We start from the raw sequence: 22216 nt of genomic DNA, 5'->3' as shown, positions 1-22216 counted from the left end.
TTATGAGATGCCTAAGGGGGTTGGCAGCAGAAGCTTGAACTCCATAACTCGAGGAAAGTTCCTTAGCCTCTCTTAGCAAAGCTAGCTGGTCAGGAGGATCCTGTTCACATCTGCACAGGAGTCTTAACCACCCAAGAGATTCTGCAAACCTGTGCTCGTTTTCTCACGCAATTTTTCAAGGCCTTACGTTTTCAATGTTGCGCTGTTCACTTAATTCTCTAAAGGTATATAATGTAATAGGAGACTTTGAAGTTAAAGGATATGGGTGTAAATCCCAGGTTGGAGTGTGTGTTAGACTCTCTGGTCCTCAAATTTCCCATCTGTAAAATGGGCACAGTAAAACCAACCTCATGATGTGTTGCTGGTGTTCTAATGAGACACCAAGTATGTGTCAGAGAGGAGAGGGACATAAACATGGAGAGGCTGAAGTGAACTGCGGCTATGCCTTTGCTGGTTGTGGGTTTTTGGATAGTTCCGTTAGCCTCATTGAGCCTCAGTTTCTTTTCCTTTTTTTTTTTTTTTTTGAGACAAGATCTTACTCTGTCACCCAGGCTGGATCTTTGTTCACTGCAACCTCCACCTCCCCGGCTCAAACGATCCTCCCACCTCAGCCTCCCAAGTAGATGGGACAACAGGTGCATGCCACCACACCCAGCTAATCTTTGTATATTTTGTAGAGATGGGGTTTCGCCATGTTGCCCAGGCTGTTGTCCTGGGCTCAAGTAATCGGCCTGTCTCAGCCTCCCCAGGTGGGTAGCATGAGCCACCATGCCTGGTCTTCAGTTTTTTCATGTGTAAAGTTAAGGCCGTAAGAAAAATGGCAGCAATAATAACCTGTTTTGTAGGGTTACTGTGTAGATAAAATGTGAGCATGTCTGCCACACTTCAAATATTAAGTGCCCCACTCAGAGGCAGGTGTTCATGTGTTGCAGATTGAAAAGCGTATTTCCCACTACATACGTATGGATCTCTGGGAATGAGGTACAGCTTTTACCTGTAAGGGGGTCTTGCTACTGTGCTGCTTCCCACTTCATAGCTAGCAAGGAGCGATTTCAAGGAAGGTGCAAACATCTCAATGTCCAACTCTGCCACAGTGCACATTGGCAACACTTTTTTTACTTTTCTTTCTTTCTTTCTTTTTTTTTTTTTTGGGGGGGACGGAGTCTCACTCTGTCGCAAGGCTGGAGTGCAGTGGCATGATCTTGGCTCACTGCAAGCTCCGCCTCCCGGGTTCAAGCAATTCTTCTGCCTCAGCCTCTTTAGTAGCTGGGACTGCAGGCACATGCCACCATGCCCAGCTAATTTTTGTATTTTCAGTAGAGACAGGGTTTCACCATGTTGGCCAGGCTGATCTCGAACTCTTGGCCTCGGGTGATCCATCCACCTCAGCCTCCCAGCGTGCTGGGATTGCAGGTGTGAGCCACTGCACCCAGCCAGGTGTGATTTTTAGATGGAATCTTAACACAGTATTAAAAGATTTCTTCAAACCAGAAGAAAAGCAGCTATCTGAAACATTTTAGTGCTGGCCACAGAGTTGGAGATGAACAGGGAAGCTGAGGTTCAGCCCGACGGCTGGCAGCAAATGAGAGGTGACCTGACCGCCAAACACTGACATGACTTCTGTTGGTCATGCGGCCTCTTGGAAAATGTTCTTCCATGAACTGTTGTTCAGAAATGTGTATAAATGCCTTTCTTTCCCTGGTTTAAGATATGTGACTTGAATTCACATGTGGAGATTGGGAGTAGGCTGGGCTGGGCGATGAGGCTCTGGCTAAAGGAATCTTACAAAACGTGCTCTACAGGCTGGGCGTGGTGGCTCACACCTGTAATCCCAGCACTTGGGGAGGCTGAGGCGGGCGGATCACTTAAGGTCAGGAGTTCAAGACCAGCCTGGCCAACATGGTGAAACCCCCATCTCGACTAAAAATACAAAAATTAGCCGGTCATGGTGGTGGGCGCCTGTAATCCCAGCTACTTGGGAGGCTGAGGCAGGAGAATTGCTTGAACCCAGGAGGCAGAGGTTGCAGTGAGCCGAGATCATGCTACTGCACTCCAGCCTGGGCGACAGAGTGAGACTGCATCTCAAAAACAAAAGAAACAAAAAAAAAACATGCTGTACAATCCCCATCAGGGAAGATTTTGTCTCCCACAAACATTTTAAGGACTTGTTACTTTGTTTCAAACATTTGTGATTCATGTCACAGATGGAGAAAGTGCAGACACCTATGGAGTCATCCATGACAGGCTTTGTCTAGGATGAGGGGATAACTAAGGGACTCCCTTGTGGTTTACTTTCTCCAGAGCTTTGGAGACGAACGTCAAGTTCAGGTGATGCCTAAGTCTACGGTAGTGTCTGAGTTTGATCCTGATTTTTTTTTTCTGCCACAATACAGCACAGAGAAGCAAAATACAAAGAAAGTGCTGTTGTCGTGGGCTGAGATGTAGTCAGATGCATTGAAAACAGACACTCGGCACCAGGGATGAGCAGTCTCAAGTTTTTCAACTAAGTCAGTGTTTGGCGTATCTATAGCAGTGGGTGGTATTTCCATCCATAAATAGACTGAGTGAGAGGCTTACTGTGGTGCATTATTAAGTGAGACGACCAGTCTCAGAAACATTTATACTTTCCTGTCATAGAGACTCTGAGTGTGTCGGGTTGGTAGTGATTGTCAAAGCATGGAGGAAGGCCCGAAAGGTATATGCTAGGTTTTTGCCATTGGTTACCGTGGGGAAGTGTTGAGTGGAACAGTAAACAAGGGAAAAAAGCCTTCAAACATTCACACAAAAATTAAAGCATTGTGAAGGGTGTGTCATCCCCCTAAAATTATTAGGATGTGTGTGTGCACCTAGAGAAATAATAGGATGGATATAAAAATGTTAATGGGGTTTATTTCAAGGTATTGGGGTCTTACCGTGTTTTTGCATTTCTTCTTAAATGTGTTCTGATGGAGTATTTTGCAATGAGCATTTTTAATTTTTATAATCACAGAAAAAACCCAGTCTTCAGCTCTTCTCATTGCAAGGAAAAAAAAAAAATTCTACGACATTTAAAGGCACTTGGACTCAAGAACTGAGGTGTAGGGGGTGGGGGCAGAAATAGAAAACGTGTAAGAGGCATCTCCCTCTGGTAGAGCTGGTCAGAAACCAAGTCTGAATCTCAAAGCAGATGGTGAAGAGTCCTTGTGGTCCTTGGGGGCAGGGAAACCTGGGTTCAGATCTTACTAGTGAGTTTTACTGGCGACCTTGGTCAAACACCGTATTTGTCCAACTGTTCTCCTGTAAAATGTGGAGAATACTGCAGGCTATTGTGCATTTTTCTACTGAATGAAGCATCTTTCCGCTGAATGATGGATGGATGAATGAATGAGTGGATGCATGCATTGGTTCAAAGAGACATATGTAAAGTCTAAATACTCAACAAATGGCAGTTTTCCCCCCTCGGTCCTCATGTTCCATTGTCACCCAGTGTACCTGGGGAGTGAGTTCAGCAGGTGGGGTCCTGTCATACCCTGAGTTCTGTGTTCCTTAGTGTAATCTTACATGGGGGTGGAAGTGGAGTTGGTCCAACTGCTTGTCTTTATGCCACAATCTCTTATCTGCAAAATGAGGGTTGTGTTAGTGCTTTGGAAGGATTCAAGGAGATTCTATACAAACACTTGACATGATGCCTGGCAAATAATCAGTGTTTAGTACAAGTCACAGTTGATAAAAATATTAAGAGCATTCCCCAGGGTGAATGCACAGTAGTCAGTACATGCTTCTGTAAATGGAGAGAAGACTAGAGTTCCTCACAGTGAATAGGCACCTGATAGGTGGGTAGCTCCAAACAGCCTAAGCACAGCCTGTGTCTGCATTCTGAATTTGTGGACACTGGAACCAATTGGTGCTTATCTGTCTCATGAAAGGACAGTTCTTAAAGGCACTCTGTAGACATGCCCAAGGTAACACAGCCTTCTCCTGCGATGATCGCTAAACCATGAGAATGTATTAACATTTATAAGATGCAAATTGTGCTTTTCTTTACACAAATTCACCACCCACCCCTCCCCCCTCCTGTGGGTCCACATTGTCACTTTTTAAATATATATTTTTTAACATTCTTGTACCTGCAGAGAGAACGAGGTGCTCAAAGTCCAGCTGAAGAAATATGTAGGAGCTGTCCAGATGCTGAAAAGAGAAGGTCAAACAGCTGAAGGTGAGGGGGAGCCTGATCCTGGGTTGGGAGGGGCCGGGCTTTTTCATTAACACCTATACGTGGCACGCAATAGACACTCAGTGTGTGACGAGTGCATATGTGGATGGATTAGAATAATGGTGCTGCTCAGTGTTCCAGAAAATTAATCAGGTGGAAAACCTGATGTGTATCCCTGCAACATGCATAACTAATATTGTAAGACTCACTTGCTAGACTATTAGCAACAGTCTTATTGGTTTGTGTAAGAGAATTTTATGTCCAGAGTCTTGAGACAGTTGCATGGCAGTGAACCTTGTGGTATGATGAAGTCGCAGCAAGCCACGGGTGCAGGCAACAGAAAGCCAAGATGGCAGAGAATCAGAGCGGTGGACTTAAGGCTGTTCAGGTTCCAGTTCCAGCTCTGGTTAAATTTTCTAATCTCTTTGCACCTCAGTTTTTTCATCTGTACAATGAGGTTGGTTGATAGCACCTACCTCATGAGGCAATCCATATAGACGTCTTAGCATAATGCCTGCCATAGAATAAATGCTGAATAAATTTTAGCTATTATTATTGTTATTATTAATCAGAAATTCCAGTAGACAGAAGAACAATCATGCAGATCTCACCAAATGAGGTGGGGCCATCTGCTGCTTCTAAAATCTCCTAAAATATTTCTCAGGGTAGCCTGAAGAAAGGATATTTAACTCTGGCTGATGTGTCTTGCAGCCCTCAGCCAAAAGACCATAACAAAATTTCCTTAACGATAAGCTCATAGAGTGTGGACATTTTAACAAATGGTGGGTGTTCCCCACATTCGCATGTCTTTTTTTTTTTTTTTTTTTTTTGGAAGCAGAGTCTCACTCTGCCACCCAGGATGGAGTGCAGTGGCGCAATCTCGGCTCACTGCAACTTCCGCCTCCTGGCTTCAAGTGATTCTCCTGCCTCAGCCTCCCAAGTAGCTGGGATTACAGGCACCTGTTACCATGCCTAGCTAATTTTTGTATTTTTAGTAGAGATGAGGTTTCACCGTGTAGGCCAGGCTTGTCTTAAACTCCTGACCTCAGGCGATCCACCCGTCTCGGCCTCCCAAAGTGCTGGGATTACAGGCGTGAGCCACCGCTCCCAGCCCACATGTCTTCAGAGTTAACCAAACCTGCACTGAATTCATGCTCACCCACGACCGCCTGACTCCTTGGAATTATTTTCCCACACATAGCAGGACATCACACCAGTATCATGAGAGCATCGTGAGGATTTTCCAAAACAATGAATGCAGAGTTTCTAGTATTGTACCTGGTGTATAATAAATGGTGGTTTTTTTTTGTGTGATGGAGACAGGATTGGAATCTGGCTATGGCTTATTTAGTAATTTAGTAATAGCATAAAGATGTGAATGTTTTTGAAGCTTGTATATTTCTTTTGGTTCCTATTTGATCAGGATCAGCTTATTGGTGATACTATTTGATAACATGCCTTGCTTCATTCATATTTGGGTCAGTAACTGTGGTCATTCTGGAGTTATCAGTGCAGAATTAATCATCTTTCTCTGTGGGCTCATGCCCTTTTCATTCAGATATTGCTATTATGGCCCTGAATTCATCTCATTGTACAGAATTATTTATATGTTGGTCTCCCAAGTTTTTCCATCTCATCTCTGTTTCCCTAGCAACTGGCTTTTTAGTCATTTACTACATTCATTACATGCTTAGAATGAATAGTATTTGTCTAGCCCTTTAAAACCTTTCCAAGCAAGTTCAAATGTACTCTGATTTGACTCAGTAACCTTGTGATGAGTAGGTATTTTTCTATTATTTTAAAGTTTGTTATTAGAGGCTTAGGAGATCTTAAGGGGCTGGTACATGTGTCTGGTGGAAATGAACTCAGGCATTTGTCTCCAAACCTCTGCTTCTTTGCATTATAAAATTCTTTTAACTTTACTGTGCAGAGGAATTGCCTGGGGAAGCCCATTAAATATGCTTCTTTCCAGGACACTGCCTCTGGGAGTTACTCCAGTGGACTTAGAATGAGGCTCTAGATTTGCACGTCTAGATAATGTGACTCTAATGCCGGTGACCTGTGGACAGCACCACCACCTTTTGTGAAATGTACAAGTTACGTCCATAGAACTTGGATTCAATACAAAAAGACCATTAAAGTCGGGTTAAAAAGAAGCACCACTGGGCTTGCTTTGGTTTGAAAACCTCAGCGCTACACAATGCATTTCTAAGTAGGAAAATTTTGAACCTAATTTGTAGGTTCCATGTGCCCATTCTCCCCAAATGGGCATATGGAACCTACAATGTACAGAATGGTTTTTCATAGCAGCTGAAGGTCCATTTCCCCAGACCGATCCTGGGTGCCCTGAGCCACAGCTGGATATGAGCCATTTCAGGATGTAGTTGCGACAGCTCTTACATGAATTAGAGCGGTTACGTACGTATGGCGACTCCACCTAGCAGCAGTCTCTTACTTCTGCATTATTACATTCTTACGGAAAACGCCTCCAGGATTTAAACAAAACACCTTAAAATGAACTTTTAGAATAGACATTGACAACCTTTTATTTTACAGATATCAAATTTCAGATTCCCACCCTTTTTTTTTTTTTTTTTTCCAGAAGAGTGATCTAGTCCTTCCAAGAAAATCATTATTTAAGCAGCAAAATAAGGACTGGAATTTGGGTGGCTTCATTATCTAATGGAAAGTGTTTTTTGTTTTATTTTTCTTCCCCTAATGTGGTCCAGAAGTGAGGTTGGGTTATTTGCCTCTCAAGTGCTGTTTTTCCTTGGTGATGTCAGCTTTGCCAGAAGCTTACACTTTTATTTGCACTTTTGAATCTCTCACCTTAGGGCAAATTCTTTGTGCTCTTCCTCCAGCGTTAGAACCCTGGTTCCAGGGCTGCCATATCTACCAGGAACTTGCCTGGCAATTGCACTTCGTTGTAACTCTTACTGGTCATTTGATTAATTCTGTTGTTAATGGCGTTGGACACCCTTTCTCCTCTCCATGGAGCCAGTGTAGGGAAGTTTTAACTTATGAAAGCAGGAGATCACTTATAAGAGGAGGAGATCCTCCTCCTCTCCTTTTGCTTATGAGAGCAGGAGATCCCTCTGAAAACTCATGCTTTCATTTTGGGCTTATTGCTGAAATTTGAAACAAGATGTTTGCAAGTTGGCTTTCTGCCTGCAGAGAGGCCCCTTGGCAGCTCACTGAAGGGTCTGGGGAGAGCAGGTGCATCACTTCAACCTGGGGTTGTGTGGACAAGACTGGCTCATTAGGAGCAGGTTCACATTAGCCACTGTCAGGTGGACTGGTGGTGTTGGAGGTGACATTTCTGAAGTTGTGTAGCATGGCCCCGCTGTCAGGTGGACTGGTGGCATTGGAGGTGACAGCTCTGAAGTTGCATAGTGTGGCCCTGCCGTCAGGTGGACGGGTGGCATTGGAGGTGACAGCTCTGAAGTTGCATAGTGTGGCCCTGCCGTCAGGTGGACTGGTGGTATTGGAGATGACAGCTCTGAAGTTGCGTAGTGTGGCCCTGCTGTCAGGTGGACTGGTGGCATTGGAGGTGACAGCTCTGAAGTTGCGCAGTGTGGCCCTGCTGTCAGGTGGACTGGTGGCATTGGAGGTGACAGCTCTGAAGTTGTATAGTGTGTCCCTGATGTCAGATGGACTGGTGGCATTGGAGGTGACGTCTCTGAAGTTGTGTAGTGTGGCCTTGCTGTCAGGTGGACTGGTGGTATCATTCTTTGGGTGTGGTCAGTGGTTGCATGTTCAGCTGGGAGGCTGGCCACTCTGATGTTTCCACAGCAGGGGTGTTCTTATGCAGGTCTTTGCTGCAAAACAGAACCATCCTAGGCAGTGGGCTTCTCTTGGACTCTTCCCAGGAGCATTTGCCTGACATGAGAGCTTGCTCTGTGTACTGAAGAAGAGATCCCCTTGCTAGGATTGGCCACACGTGACTCCAGAGAGACACGGGTCTGTCCGTGTCACATGGCTTGAGTGACTTCCCCATCCACGTGTGGGTAGTGAACATCTGTGTCCTCTGCACTTGCTCCAGTTTTCACTTCACCAGCGCCCTCCCTCACTGTCAGTCCTGTGATGTCGGTGGCTTCATCCTTGGCCTGGCACTTGACCTTACCTGGATGGCTCCGGCTAGATCTCAGGGCGTTAGTACACAATCAACAAGAATTCTTGCTTTCCTGTTAAGCTGGGAGACTGGGGCCACTGTAGTCAGCTTGTCTCCACATGGAGGTTGAGAATGAGGCCATCGCACACAAAGAGCAGCTGAGCTGAAAGAGAGAAAGCGAGCTCTGATCCTGTCTTTAGGGCCCCTGAATCCAGCTGTGCCTGGCATGACAGTCCCACCCTGGACTTTTTGGTAATAGGAGCAGTCATTCTGCCAGCCTCCCCTGCTCCTGTTGTCAAGCTTGATTAGTTTTCTATAGCTCATGTGTTCTATGGCAAATTATTACCTCTTTCCTGGATAGAGGCCTGTTCGTCCTTGTAAAGGGCGATTATTTCTGTGGAATTGTCTTTCCAAGTACAGTGTCTGCTCCTGCGCTGTAAGGCTTTTCCTCCTACCTCCCCTCTTACTGGATGCTCCACTGTCATAACTGTTCCTGGCCACCATAGCGTAGTCCTGTTCCATAGCAATGGATTTTAAAGCCGCGAGCTCTCCTCGGCATCCCCATTTAATTAATCTGCAGTCAGCCCAAGGAGAGAGGGAGAAGGAATAGACCATTGCTGGTGGCCATCAAAATAATTGGCAGCAAGGGCAGGAGACTGAGTGGGAGGAACTTGACAGATGAGGGAGGCTTGGGAGCAATTTAAAAAGTTTGTTCTCAGAAACAAGCAAAAAATTGGGAAGTCATCAGCCTGTGTGGTGTGTCGTGTCTTTGCTGCTGTGTGGTGTGCTCAGGGATTCCCGGCTCCACACCCACATGTGCTTCGTGCTCTCACTGGGGTGTCAGTTTCCCTGGGGTGAGTCCAGCGATCCCCGATTCCACACCTGCGTGTGCTTTGTGCTCTGGGGTGTTAGTTGCCCTGGGGTGACCCCAGCGATTCCCGGCTCCACACCCACATGCGCTTCGTGCTCTCACTGGGGTGTCAGTTTCCCTGGGATGAGTCCAGCAATCCCCGATTCCACACCCACGTGTGTTTTGTGCTCTGGCTGGGGTGTCAGTTTCCCCGGCCTTCCAAAGAATGGGGCAGGGCATTTTAGAAGGCTGATTCGGTGAAGATGGATAGTCGTGGGCTAGATGATTCCTAGAGCCCACAGTGTTTCAGGGGAGCTTGCAGGGTAACTTTTTATTCTTCTTTTCTGAACCATTGCAGGCTTCAGGGCATCTCTACGTGCACGGCCTGCTGTTTCCACTCCCATTGTGCACAGAGGCAAAGATGTCTTTGTTTGAGGCAGTCTTCCTTTGCAAGGAATAACAATCCACCAAAGCTGGCTCTGTGTGTGTGTGTCCCGAGTGGAATAAACATGGAACCTCATAAATCCCGTCACTCTGCTATTTACCGTTCATGGTTTTCCAGTCCTGACTTCTTGGTGATGACCTTCAGTGCTTGTGATCTGACTCTTCCCTAAATTCCAACCTCATCTCCCACCACCCTCCCTCTTGCTGTCTCCACCCCACCCATGCTGGCCTTTAGGCTCATCCTCAAACATGCCAGGCTGGCTCCTGCCTCAGGCCCTTTGCACGTGCTACCCCTATGCAGGGACGCTCTTCCCTGGTCTCTGTGTGGCTGGTTCCACCTTGCCATGCATGTCTGCATTCAGGTGCCACCTCCTCTTGACTGCCCTGTCTTACCTTGTGCCGCCTCCCTCATTCCATCTCCGACTTCTCATCACAGCACTTAACAGGCCCTCAAAGTATCTTGGTCATTGATTTTCTTGCTTGTTTCTTCCCGGTGTTCCACCTTGCACTGTATAGTCCACAAGAGCAGGGATCTTGGCCTGTCTTTTCCCCTGCTGTGTTGAAAGTGCCTGCACAGTGCTTGATCGATGACATGTGCTCTATAAATGTTTATAATATAAATGAATATAAATAAAATAGGAGCTGTTGGTTGCTGTTGGATCTCATGGCCTTTAGTTGATTCCAGATCGGTTGCAGCTGTGGAGAGCCTAGTAGTGGACAAATTCATAGACCTTCCTTCTATTGCCACCCAAATAATGTGCGTCACCCCCATGTAACTGCATCTTTCGGTTATGCCTCTAGCTGGATTCTCCTGATCATGTGTGGTTTTTGCTTTTAGTGACCACGATTAGCATGTGACCTTGACCCTGCCCTGGTTGCATCATTCAGAGCTCTTGTGGTGATAAGAGTCGTACAATCTGATTTAATCTGTCTTAAGCAAATACAAGAGAAGTCCAGGAGTAGCTGCCTTCAGGGATGGTTTGATCCAGGGGCTCAAACAATATCATCAGAAGTTTTTTCTTTCTTCAGTTTCTCAACTCTGTTATTTTCTTCATTGCTGGGAGTGATGTGCTGGTAAATGTCTAACAAATAGCTCTCTGGAAAAAAAAAAAAAAAAAAAGCCCTGATTTAGAATGTTTACAGATTTCCATTATGTTGTAAATCCTCCTTCTATGTCTGATTCCAGACTCTGCCAACACGATGTCACTGTTTGCAGAGTTGGAAAGAGACGCACACAGTTAGCTCCCATGAGTCAGTACACGGGCGCTCCCATCCCTCACTGGGTGGTGGCCGCCTTCTCAGTTAGGTGTTCTCCTTGGGCTGGCAAGAGGTTGCCAGCAGCTGTAGCTTTAGTCTTTCTAGCAGGCCCAGCAGGAGAGGAGCTTCTCTCACTGTCCCGTCTTTCCGTCTCTTCACCCCACAGAGCAGTGGTTCCTAGTATTGGCTTTTAATGGAGTCACCTGGGAAATTCAAAAAAATCCCAATGCTTGGCCCCACCCAGACCCAAAAATCAGTAGTGGGAATGAGGTTTTTTTTTTTTTTTAGCTTCCCAAATGATTCCAGTGTGCAGGTTGGAGTGCAGTGTTTGGAACCACTGCCTTGGAGGATATCACTTTCCAATTAATGAAGTTCAGGGTCAGCAAATATGCTACAAATGTGCTGACATTCTCTGATTCTTGGCCAGTGGTTGACATTGTAAATTAATCAAGGTGCACTTTTCTTCTTGAATCCAGATTTAGCCTCAGAATTTGTCTCTTCATGTAGGTACCATTGAGTTAAGACCAGGGAGGCTAGGCCAAGCACGGTTGCTCACGCCTGTAATCCCAGCATTTTGGGAGGCCAAGATGGGTGGATCACCAGAGGTCAGGAGTTCAAAACCAGCCTGACCAACATGGTGAAACCCCATGTCTACTAAAAATACAAAAATTAGCTAGGTGTGGTGGCGGGTGCCTGTAATCCTAGTTACTTGGGAGGCTGAGGCAGGAGAATTGCTTGAACCTGCGAGGCAGAGGTTGCAGTGAGCCAAGATCGCACCACTTCACTCCGGCCTAGGTGAAAGAGTGAAACTTTGTCAAAAAGCAAAATAAAATAAAAAACAAAAACCAGGGAGGCTCAATGGGAGCTGTTCACCACTCCTGTGTGAGTTAACTCAGTGCCTTTACTGTGCCCCAGACCCTGCTCCCGCAAGAATCCGCTGCGGGTGTTAATTGTATTTCATCTCCGTTCCCGACCCTTCCTGTTCCACCGCAGTGTCTCGCTCTCACTGCTCATCACAAAGCTGCTTTGCTGTTACATTTGTCTCATGTGCCCCTGTCACAAACACTTTACGACCCCACTCTTGACTCATCCAGTCTCCTTTCCTAGAAACTCCGCTTCCCTTATGCTTGCTCAGGCCAGATGTTGCATTTATGGTAAGATCTAGCTCTTCTGTCACCTGAAAGAAATCTAATTACTTAGATCTTTCAATTTCCTAAACCCCTGTGGTGCTTGCTACCAGCAGTAAGCAGAGTCTGGCATTTGCTTTTTGCTACTATGGGTTATTTTGTGGTCACGTCTTGTGTGTGTGCTCTGTCTACTCTGCTAGACCGTGTGACCACATAGGGGGCAGGGTCTGGGACTTAGAAATGTGCAGGTTTTTTTCTTTTTTTATTAATCAAGTACACAACAGGTGCTTATTAAAAGCTTGTTACCGGGGTCCATCCAAGTGACTCTCAGGAGTGATTTCAGAGTCACAGAGATGTTGACGTAGACGGAAAGAGCATGCCCTGAGAAGGGAAACAAGTTTGGGGAAGCAACATGCCATACCACTTAAGAGCAGGGAGATGATCATCATTCTCCTTTCTTCCAGAAGTGACCACACCACTCTGCTCACATTCCATGGGTGAGGGCTAGTCATACAGTCCCACCTGGGTGCATAGGGGTCTCGGAAGTGTTGTCTCTGGCTGGGCAGCTGCTTTGCACAAGAACTCTACCCAGTGGAAGTGGGGGAGCATTGAGTTTTGGTGGCCAGTTGGCCAGCTCTCCTGTCCTTGCTGGGGCACTCAGAGGCATGTGGTCTCTGTCTTCTCATTCATTTGTGTGGCTCTTTAGAAAGAGCTTACTTTGGAGTTTGTGCTCTTGGAGTCTCAGAAGGAATACCTGATAGGTTGTGAGGGTCTATGGTAGGAAGGGTGTCCAAGAATGTGCTAGCAACATGTCTCTCAGATATACTGAGTCACTTGGCTGGGTGTGGTGGCTCACGCCTATAACCCCAGCACTTTGGGAGGCTGAGTCAGGATGATTGCTTGAGCCCAGGAGTTCAAGATCAGCCTGGGCAAGAGTCTTCAGGGAGCCATGACTGTGCCACTGCACTGTAGTCTGGATGACGGAGCAAGACCTCGTCTCTACAAACAATTAAAAAAAAAAATGGCCAGATGTGCTGGTGCATGCCTGTAGTCCCAGCTCTTTGGGAGGCTGAGGTGGGAGGATTGCTTGAGCCCAGAAGGTTGAGACTGCACTGAGCCATGATCATGCTACTGCACTCTAGCTTGGGCGGTAGAGTGAGACCATGTCTCTTAAAAAAAAAAAAAAAAAAAAAAAAAAAAAGACTGAATCACTTGTTACTCGTTTATTTCTGCATTTATGGAGATCCTTGCACTACTAGGTTGCACCTTGGAAATGTACTTAGCTTTGTTAGGGGCCGTTAGAAGGTCTGTTCTGCACGGATACACTGTGGTGTCATTTACATTGGAGGCACCAGTTGCGATGGAGAGACCATGTTGTAGCTGCCTCTTTCTGTAAGGTGCTTTTGGCTTCTCCTGAAAATCTAGGTTTCCTAATGGGAAAAAGAGGGCTTTAGATAAATTTAGTTGTTTATTGACAAATGGGGCAGGCAGGTATTCCCTGTGAAACTCATGGGTTGCAGGGGAGTAAAGTATAATGTCCTAACTCTGTGACAGTTTGGAGCCTGGAGAGATGACGGGCAGATTGTGGTGGGGTGATCTCAGCTCATTGTAACCTCTGTCTCCTGAGTTCAAGCGATTCTCCTACCTTAGCCTCCCAGATAGCTGGGATTACAGGTGTGCACCACCATGCCTGGCTCATTTTTGTATTTTTAGTTGAGACGGGGTTTTGCCATCTTGGCCAGACTGGTTTCAAACTCCTGGCCTCAAGTGATCCGCCCACCTTGGCCTCCCAAAGTGCTGGGATTACAGGCATGAGCCACCGCGCCTGGCTTTGAGTGTTTAAGAGTTTGAGTGACCACCTGCTGTCCTCTCACTCTCTAGCTCGAGACCCCTCATTTCTGTTTGGACCAGATCCTGGTGGGGCTCAACGGCTCCATGGCTGGGACCTGTAGGTGGCTGAAGGGATGCTCCTGGGCCACCAGCTGCATGTCTGACTGCTCTGTAGTCTCATCAGGACCACTTAGGAGATGTGAGACCAGCAGTGGCCCCAACCGTCTGCTGCTCAGCCCTCCTCGGTCAATAGCACGAGTTAGACCTTGCCTACCTGCTGTTCTGCGCTTAAGTCAGTCATTCCTTATTTGTGTGTTGTCCTTAAGAAGGTGGCATGACTTTAGGACGCTGGCCTTCTGTTGTTGTTGTTGAGCCTGAAGACTTGCTTTGTAAGAGCCTGCCCATCTGACTCTGCGTGGCCGAGAAGGGTAGCAGGTGCTGGCGGAAAGAGTGTGGGCTCTAGAGACGAATTCTTTTGGGTTGAAGTCCTGGTTCAGTTTCTGTCTGTGTGCACGTGGCACCTTTGACATCGGGTACCTTTTGTCTAATCAGTATCCATTCTCCCCTTTCCTGGTAACCTGTTTTTTCTTTGGGGAACCCTCAATCCATGTGGTTTATGTGGGCCTGTCATCCCCCTACGTCAGATACTTCCAGGCACACTGGTTCAGGGTGTGTGTGTGTCTTGGTCAGAGCCAGTCACTGCTGTCACAGTGCTGCTGGGGTCTCAGAGCAGGAGGCGCACACCTTTACTTGCTGGACTTGAACTGGAGAGGCTGGGGTTGGGGCTCCTCTTTTTCCACTCAAGGGACTCAGACGTTCCCTCCACCTTTTTTTTTTTTTTTTTTTTTTTTTTGGAAGAGACAGAGTCTTGCTTTGTTGCCCAGGCTGGAGTGCAGCTGGACGATCATAGCTCACTGCAGCCTCAACCTTCTGGGCTCAAGCAATCCCTCCCACCTCAGCCTCCCGAGGAGCTGGGAGCACTGGTGTCCGCCATCACTCTCGGTGGGACTGAGAAGTCTTGCCTGAGAATGGAGTTGATGCAGAGGAAGGTAGAGCCAAGAGACAGAGAAAGTGAATCCAGCCAGCCCTGAACCTCCCTCTCCCTCTGGACTCCTCCACTGCCGAGCTTCCACCACCTTTCTGATCCCCCTGGGCTTGTCTTCTTTTTTCCAGCTGCATCCTTGCTTCAGGTTGTAGCCAAGGTGTCCTCACCTGCTGGTGATTCTCTCTCACATGTTCCCTCCCTCCCTCCCTACCTCCCTACCTCCCTCCCTACCTCCCTCCTCTCCTCCCCTTCTCTGTCTCCTCCCCTTCTGTGTCTCCTCCCCTCCTCTCTCTCCTCCCCTCCTCTCTCTCTTCTCTCTTTCGCTCTGCTCCGGTCTATTTTGTATTTGTTTGATGGGCTGAATCTCAAGTGGCATTTACCTTTTCAGACACTAAGTTTATAAACAGGAGACCTCATAGTTGCTCTCCTCCCTGCTTGAAATAACTGCCTTCTGGGCACTGTTTTCACCTGCAACGCTGTTTTGAGGAGTAATTGAGAGAATTAGATGTAAGTTCCCAACACAGCCTTTGGTGCAGAGCGGGGCTTCATAAGCTGTTTTTCCCACCACCTCCCTCACTCTTTACACAGACTCCAAAACCCCTGGGTGGTTTTGGGAAGTTAGGTTGTTTGCTTTGTGCAGAGTACAAGGTCAGGGCACCATTTGATTCATTCAGCCAACATTGATTGAATAGTCCTTGAGTACCAGGCACAGTTCTGGGAATACTTCAGGCCCAAGGAGACTCCTCAGGTTTAGTGGGAGAGATGGACACTAAACATATAAACAGGTAATTTCGAATACTTATTCTGATACAGCCCAACCTTTTCCCACAAGGCCTTGTTTGTAACCATGTAGAGAAATCCCTGGCTGACAGATAACAGAAGCTGTGTTCATTGGGTACCTGTAACGTGCTGGGCCCTGGGGTAGCTTTCCCTGCAGCTTTTTCCCTTCTAACAGCTCTGTGAGGATGGGGCTTTTGCCTCCATTTTATGGATGTGAGAAACCAAGGCTCTGAGAGGTGGATGTGCTGAAGCTCACTGTATTAGTCAGGGATCTCCAGAAATGTGGAACAAAAGGGTGTGTGTGTGTGTGTGGGTGTGTGTGGGTGTGTGTGGGTGTGTGTGTGTGTGTACAGGTTGAGATCGATATTTTAAGGAATTGACCCATGTGATGGTGGCATCTGTCAACTCCAGAATCTGCAGGGTGGGCCACTAGGCTGGAGAACAGGGAGAAACTCATGTTGCAACTCAAGTCCAAAGGCTGTCTTGGGGCAGAACTGATACTTCCTTATGAAACCTCTGGTTTTTTTTTTTTTTTTTTTTTTTTAAATCAAAACCTTCAGCTGATTGGATGAGGCCCACTCTCATTATGGAAGATAATCTGCTTTACTGATTAAACTGTTTATCTCATTTAAAAAATATCTTTCCAATGACATTTAGACTGGTGTTGGATGAAATGTCTGGGAACCGTGACCTAGCCACGTTGATACATGAAGTTAATCATTACAGTCATCCACGTAGAACGTAGCAGAGCCGAGATTCCTACCCAGATCTGTCTGTTAAACCCATGCTTTCCCCAGTGCTTCTGCAGTTTATTCTCTCAGACATGTTCTGGGGAATAGGGTATGTTGCTTCTCCTGGGCCTCGGTGGTGGTGTGTGACGAGCTAGCCTAGAGACGCCTGCCTATGTGGGGCAGCCTCTGTTTGACTGGCTAGCATCTACCATGTACTTTGTCCTGAGGAAAAATGTGCCATGTTCGCCTTTTCCCCCTGGAGACTGAAATCTGGTTGTGTGCCACGAGTCACATGTGGAGCCGGCTCAGAGTGGGAGGGACTCGGAAGTGGACATCAGGCTTGGCAGAAAGCAGAACCATTGACTTTCCACTTCTCAGGAGCAGGGCTGTGTGTAGACTGGACCTGCTCTTTGTCCCTGAAGCCTCCTTCCTCCGTGGTAGACAGAAGCCATTGCCTGGAAGAGGGGCCTGGGGAAGTGTTAATAGAACTGGAGGGGGAAAGGCAGGCACAGAGCTTCCAGTTGGAGGAACCTGGGTCCAATCCCAGCCCTGTCATTCACTAGCTCTGAGCTCATGGAATAAGTTGCCATCTCTGAGCTTCAGTATTTCCATTTGAGGAGTAAAGATAATATATATTTTATATATGTTTGTAGGCCATTTGTATATCTTCTTTTGAAAAATGTCTGTTCTTGTTTGCTTGCTTTTTAATGAGATTATTCATTTTTTTCATGACTGATGTGTTTGAGTTCCTTGTAGATTCTGGATATTAACCCATTATCGGGTGTGTACTTTGCAAATATTTTTTTGAGTGGAGAAAGAAAACGTATGTATACACCATACAATACTACTCAGTCATAAAGGGCTGGGCGCTGTGGCTCATGCCGGTAATCCCAGCATTTTGGGAGGCCGAGGTGGGTGGATCACCTGAGGTCAGGAATTTGAGACGAGCCTGGCCAATATAGTGAAACCCCATCTCTACTAAAAATACAAAAATTAGCTGGGCATGGTGGCATACATCTGTAATCCCAGCTACTCGGGAGGCTGAGGCAGGAGAATAGCTTGAATCCAGGAGGTGGAGGTTGCAGTGAGCCGAGATCATGCCACTGCACTCCAGCCTGGGTGACAGAGTGAGACTCTGTCTCAAAAAAAGAAAAACGCAAACAAACAAAAAAAAGTACTCGGACGTAAAGAATGGAATACTGTCTTTTGCGGCCACTTGGATGGAACTAGAGGCCGTCATCCTAAGTGAAGTAACTCAGGAACAGAAAAATAGCACATCCTCTAACTTATAAGTGGGAGCCAAGCTGTGGGCACCCAGGGGCATAGAGAGATAAGGGACATTAGAGACTCTGAGGGGAAGGGGAGGCAAGGGATGAAAAACTACCTATTGGGTCCAGTGTACCGGTTGTTTGAGTGACAGGTACACTGAAAGCCCAGACTTTGCCACTTTTCAAGTCACCAAAAGCCATTTATACCCCTAAAGCTGTTGAAATAAAGGAAAAAAAAAATTAAAAACAACATTGACTTTATAGAATTGTTTGCAGTTTAAAAGTGATGACACACACAAAGTGGTTGATGTTGTGGGTTGGAAATGCATTTAGGAGAGTGTCCAGGCTGTGGAAGGTCACAGCACATTAGCAGACACCTGTAAATTAGTTTCTCCAAGTGGATGAATAATTAAGATGAGAATCGTAGAGCAAACCTTTTCAAAAGCTTTGCCATCCATTATCCTGACAAAACAGTATTTGTGTGATTAGCCAGTTTCCCGCCCTTTAAATAAAACCCTGAACAGGTAGCCCCAGTACCTAGCTATGTGGCCACCCCAAATTGCAAGGTGGGCTGGGAAACGTGGGGCTTATTTGGCAGATAAGGAAGGAGCCACGATGAATACTGGGTAGGCAGCCAGGAGTCCCTGCTTCTTCTGGTGGCCTTGTGGGAGGATGAGGCTGATGGAGTCAGGGATAGGGGCGTGCTAAAGTCCCCTCAAGCCACCCCTTTGTGCCCCACTCCTGGGGAAAACGTCGTCAAATTTTGGATCATAGCTGCAAGAGGATCCAGTCCCTTGTTGTAAAAGTGGCCCTCGTCTCTCTGGCGACCTCCATAAGGGCTAACGTTTTATTTGTTCAACCTGATTTCCTCCCTAGCAGGAGGCTTTCTTCTCCCAAATCACTGCAAACGGAATTGCCTGGAAATATCAAGTATCAATTCATGATTGTTGTTCATTTCATTTTTATTGTTTGGTAGGAAACAAAGACCCAGAAACACAACAGGAGCAATTGGAGTGCCTCAGCTCCCTTCTCGGAAAGAGGCCAGATGTATATTTATTGTTGTCGTCATTAACTTTTTGGGGCTGTCTCAGCATTGTGTTTATTGGTGTAGTTTGTCAATCAGCTTTTGTTTTCAACTCCTCTGTGTCCTGGGAGCTGACAGGTGGCTTGTTTTGTAAAAAGCCACTTTGATTTTGAAAACTGCTCTATTTTAAGTTACTAATTGCAGCTTGTGTAAGGAAACTGGTCGTTTTGTTTTGCTCGAGTGGGTAATGATGCCGTGGACCTTGGTTGAGAGTGACTTGCCTCAATGTTTTTTTTTTTTTTTTTTTTTTTTTTCTCAGACTGAATGGAAGAATCGACACCCTACACAGAGACAGAGCCTCTCTCCTGGTCTGGGCTTAATTCACTGGTTTATGGCTTCACTTGCATTCTTTGCATTTCAGTAGAAATAGACTCCCTCCTTGTCCTCTCTGTGGGGTGCCTTCTATTTACTCTGCAGTCTCCCTGATGCCTGGCACACCACAATGACCTCCAGATACCTCTGCTCCAGGAAGCCCACCATGATTTCCCTGCCATCATTTTTGCTAGTTGGTCACTCCCAGGTCTATTGCTGCCTATTTTATACTTTAAAAATTTAATCTCTTTCTGTGGTGACAGATTCAAGAAACATTAGCCAGGATATAAGGTCATGAGAGTAGGGACTGAGTTTTGATGTTGATACTGTTGTGCACCTAGCTTCCAAAACAGTGCCTGGCCCCTGGTGGGTGATCAGTAGACATTTGATTAATGAATGAGTGAGTGAATGCATGAATGAGTTTGCTGAGCACCCAATAATAATAGCTAACATGCATTAAGCACCATTGCTAGGCCCTGTGCTAACTGCTTCATGGCAACTGTCCTGTGAGGTGGGTACTATTATCCCCATTTACACGGGAGAACTGAAGCTTAGAAAGGTCAGAGACCGGCTGAGCACGCGGCTTCCACCTGTAATCCCAGCACTTTGAGAGGATGAGGTAGGAGGAGGGTTACTTAAGGCCAGGAGTTTAAGATGCCATCTCTACCCCCCCCAAAAAAAAAAGTCAGAACATGTATAGTGGGGCCAGACTGTCTGGGCTAAAGTCCCCTCCATGCACTCTATGTAAGTATTAGATTGTTACCATCAAGCGCTTTGCCCCAGGTGCACAGCTGGGGAGTGGCAGGGCCTGGATCTCTGATGTCCTGATACAGAAGTGAGTAATATTCTATATCTACCCACCTGGAGCTCATAGACTGGGGTGACTGGGTAGGCACAGGAACCTGGGCTCCAGAGGCGGGGGTACCTGGTCTTTCTAGTTCAAGATTTCTGCCAGGCAGTGGAACAGGCAGGCAGGTGGACCTTGAGTCCTATGATGCCCTAGTTGGGTGCACTTAATTAGAGTCACTGGGAGGCATTTGAGGTACGTGCTGTACCCAGAATTCCTCAGCTTGCCAAGCTTCCCCTTACCCTTTCGTTCTGATTCTGTCCTCGTAATCTCACTGTTTGGGGGAATGAATTCCTCCAAAAACACCCCCTTTCCTGCGGGTGGAGCCAGTTAAGCCAAGCAAGGCTCTACCTTTAATTACTGTTGCCCTCATTTGCATCTGGCTGCCCTCATTATAGTGCTATTAGCAGAGTGCAGGGGTCCTCCTGCTGGCCTATCAGGAGTGGTGCGTGCGCAGTTGAGGAGCCTTGCTTTGGTGGTCTTTGCTGTCTTCTGGGCAAAATGAAGGATTTGGAGTAGACAGCAAGCAGGCATACATCCTGGGCCAGAAGCAGCCTGCGGAGCTCATCATGGCTTGCCTTAAATTGTTTCTCAACAATTTGTGTTTTCTTTCTCCTTATTAAAAACCCAAAATTATATTCGTTATAGAAAATTAAAGGAGATAGACACAAGAGAAAAAGAAAAAATATCATTTATAAACCCTCAAGCACTGTTAATATTTTGGAATATATTTTTCCAGGTAGGTATGGCACTTTGCCACAAACAGTCTTGGGAGAAGCATTCTCTGCCTGAAGGGCTTTGTGACCCCTCCCCTGACCCTTTCCTTGACACATGGACTTTTTATGGGCACAGAAGAAATATGATGGCACAAAAAGCAATAAATCATTGGTAGGGAGTTTGGGAAAATCAGATGATGGTACAATGTGAGTGTACATAACATCAAGCACCTGCCAGCAGCCAGCCACACGTGTGTCTGAGATGACAAGAAGTCGGGTTTGATGGGCATGCAAGGTGGCCACTGTCTTGTCTCCTCCTTCATGTCTTCCTAAGGAAGGCAAGACAGCATTCATTATGCAGCCTGTACTGGGAAGCCTTATAGCATGAAGACTTACACCGTGGGTGTTGGCCGAGAAAGTTCTAGCTCTGCCCTTTGCTAGCAGTGTGACCTTGGGCACATTGGCTGCCCATGTGCCCTCCCCACCCCACCCACCCGTACATCTCATTTTGGATTATTTCTCTTGCTGAGTCTTCAAGTTCACTCATATTCTCCATTTCTAGTGCTGAGTCTTCAAGTTCACTTGTCTTCTCTTCTGCAATTTGCCCACAACACTTTCATGAGGCCACAGCTAGCTGCAAGGGATGCTGGGAAACATAGTCTCTTTGTTTTCCACCTAGGTGGCCAAGCACCCAGCAAAAATCGCTGATTTTCTTGCTAAAGAAAAAAAGAATGGGTATTAGGGGACACCCTCTGAGTTTCTTTTGTTTTTGTTTTGGGACAGGGTCTCACTCCATTGTCCAGGCTGGAGTGCAGTGGTGTGATCATGGCTTACCTCATCCTTGACTTCCTGGGCTCAGGTGATTCTCGCATCTCATCCTCTGAAGTAGCTGGGACTATAGCACACCTGGATGATGTTTTGTATTTTTTGTAGAGACAGGGTCTCATGATGTTGCCCAGGCTGGTCTTGAGCTCCTGGGCTTGAGCAGTCCTCCTGCCTTGGCCTCCCAAAGTTCTGGGATTATAGGTGTGAGCCACCATGCCCAGCCCCCAACACCTGCTGTTTCTGCCGCACTTGTTTGTTAGCAGCCACTGTGCTTTCGATGAGCCATCTGGGAGGAGGTTCTGGCTTTGCTAGAGATACAGTGATGGGGTCATTTCAGTGGAGACACGTGAAATGCGGTCTCTACTCAATACTTTGAAACCTACAGGTGGCAGTATGTCTAACACCTGTAGACAGGTAGTACAGGTAGTATATCTACCACCTGTAGTATGTCTGCCACCCATAGGTGAGGCAGTGACTCATGCCTGTTTGGGTGAAACAGGGTTGATCCTTCTCTTAATGTTTCAGCAGTAAGGTGGCCAGCTGCTTTTAGTCCCATGCTTATTTCCCCTGTAAATCTAGGGTGTTCTTGGAGCATGAATGATTGGATTTACCATGGGCATATGTGCTGTTTATCTGCTATTGATCAGTGCCAAGTGAATTTCATTCAACTGGAATTCAGACCCAGGTCTAAATCTTGGCTTCATGCTCATTTGTCATGTCATTTGGGGATGGCATAAACTCAGCCCCATCCTCCACCTATAAAATGTGGATGGTAACTGCCCGGCTTACTGAACAGT

General features: G+C 46.7%; 1 protein-coding gene across 11 annotated transcripts in view; it reads left to right on the top strand.

Annotated features, from left to right (window-relative positions):
• Nucleotides 1–22216, top strand: part of SNX29 (sorting nexin 29) — a 584658-nt gene that overhangs the window by 208213 nt on the left and 354229 nt on the right. For all 11 annotated transcript variants that reach the window (XM_063717589.1, XM_063717588.1, XM_054534732.2 and 8 more), the window contains one exon: nt 4113–4195. In XM_063717589.1, coding sequence (XP_063573659.1) covers nt 4113–4195 — 83 coding nt within the window. The remainder of the gene's footprint in view (nt 1–4112; nt 4196–22216) is intronic.

Source organism: Pongo abelii, chromosome 18 (genome assembly GCF_028885655.2).
Source record: "Pongo abelii isolate AG06213 chromosome 18, NHGRI_mPonAbe1-v2.0_pri, whole genome shotgun sequence".
NCBI classification, from domain to species: domain Eukaryota; kingdom Metazoa; phylum Chordata; class Mammalia; order Primates; family Hominidae; genus Pongo; species Pongo abelii.
This window is presented reverse-complemented; position numbering and strand designations above follow the sequence as displayed.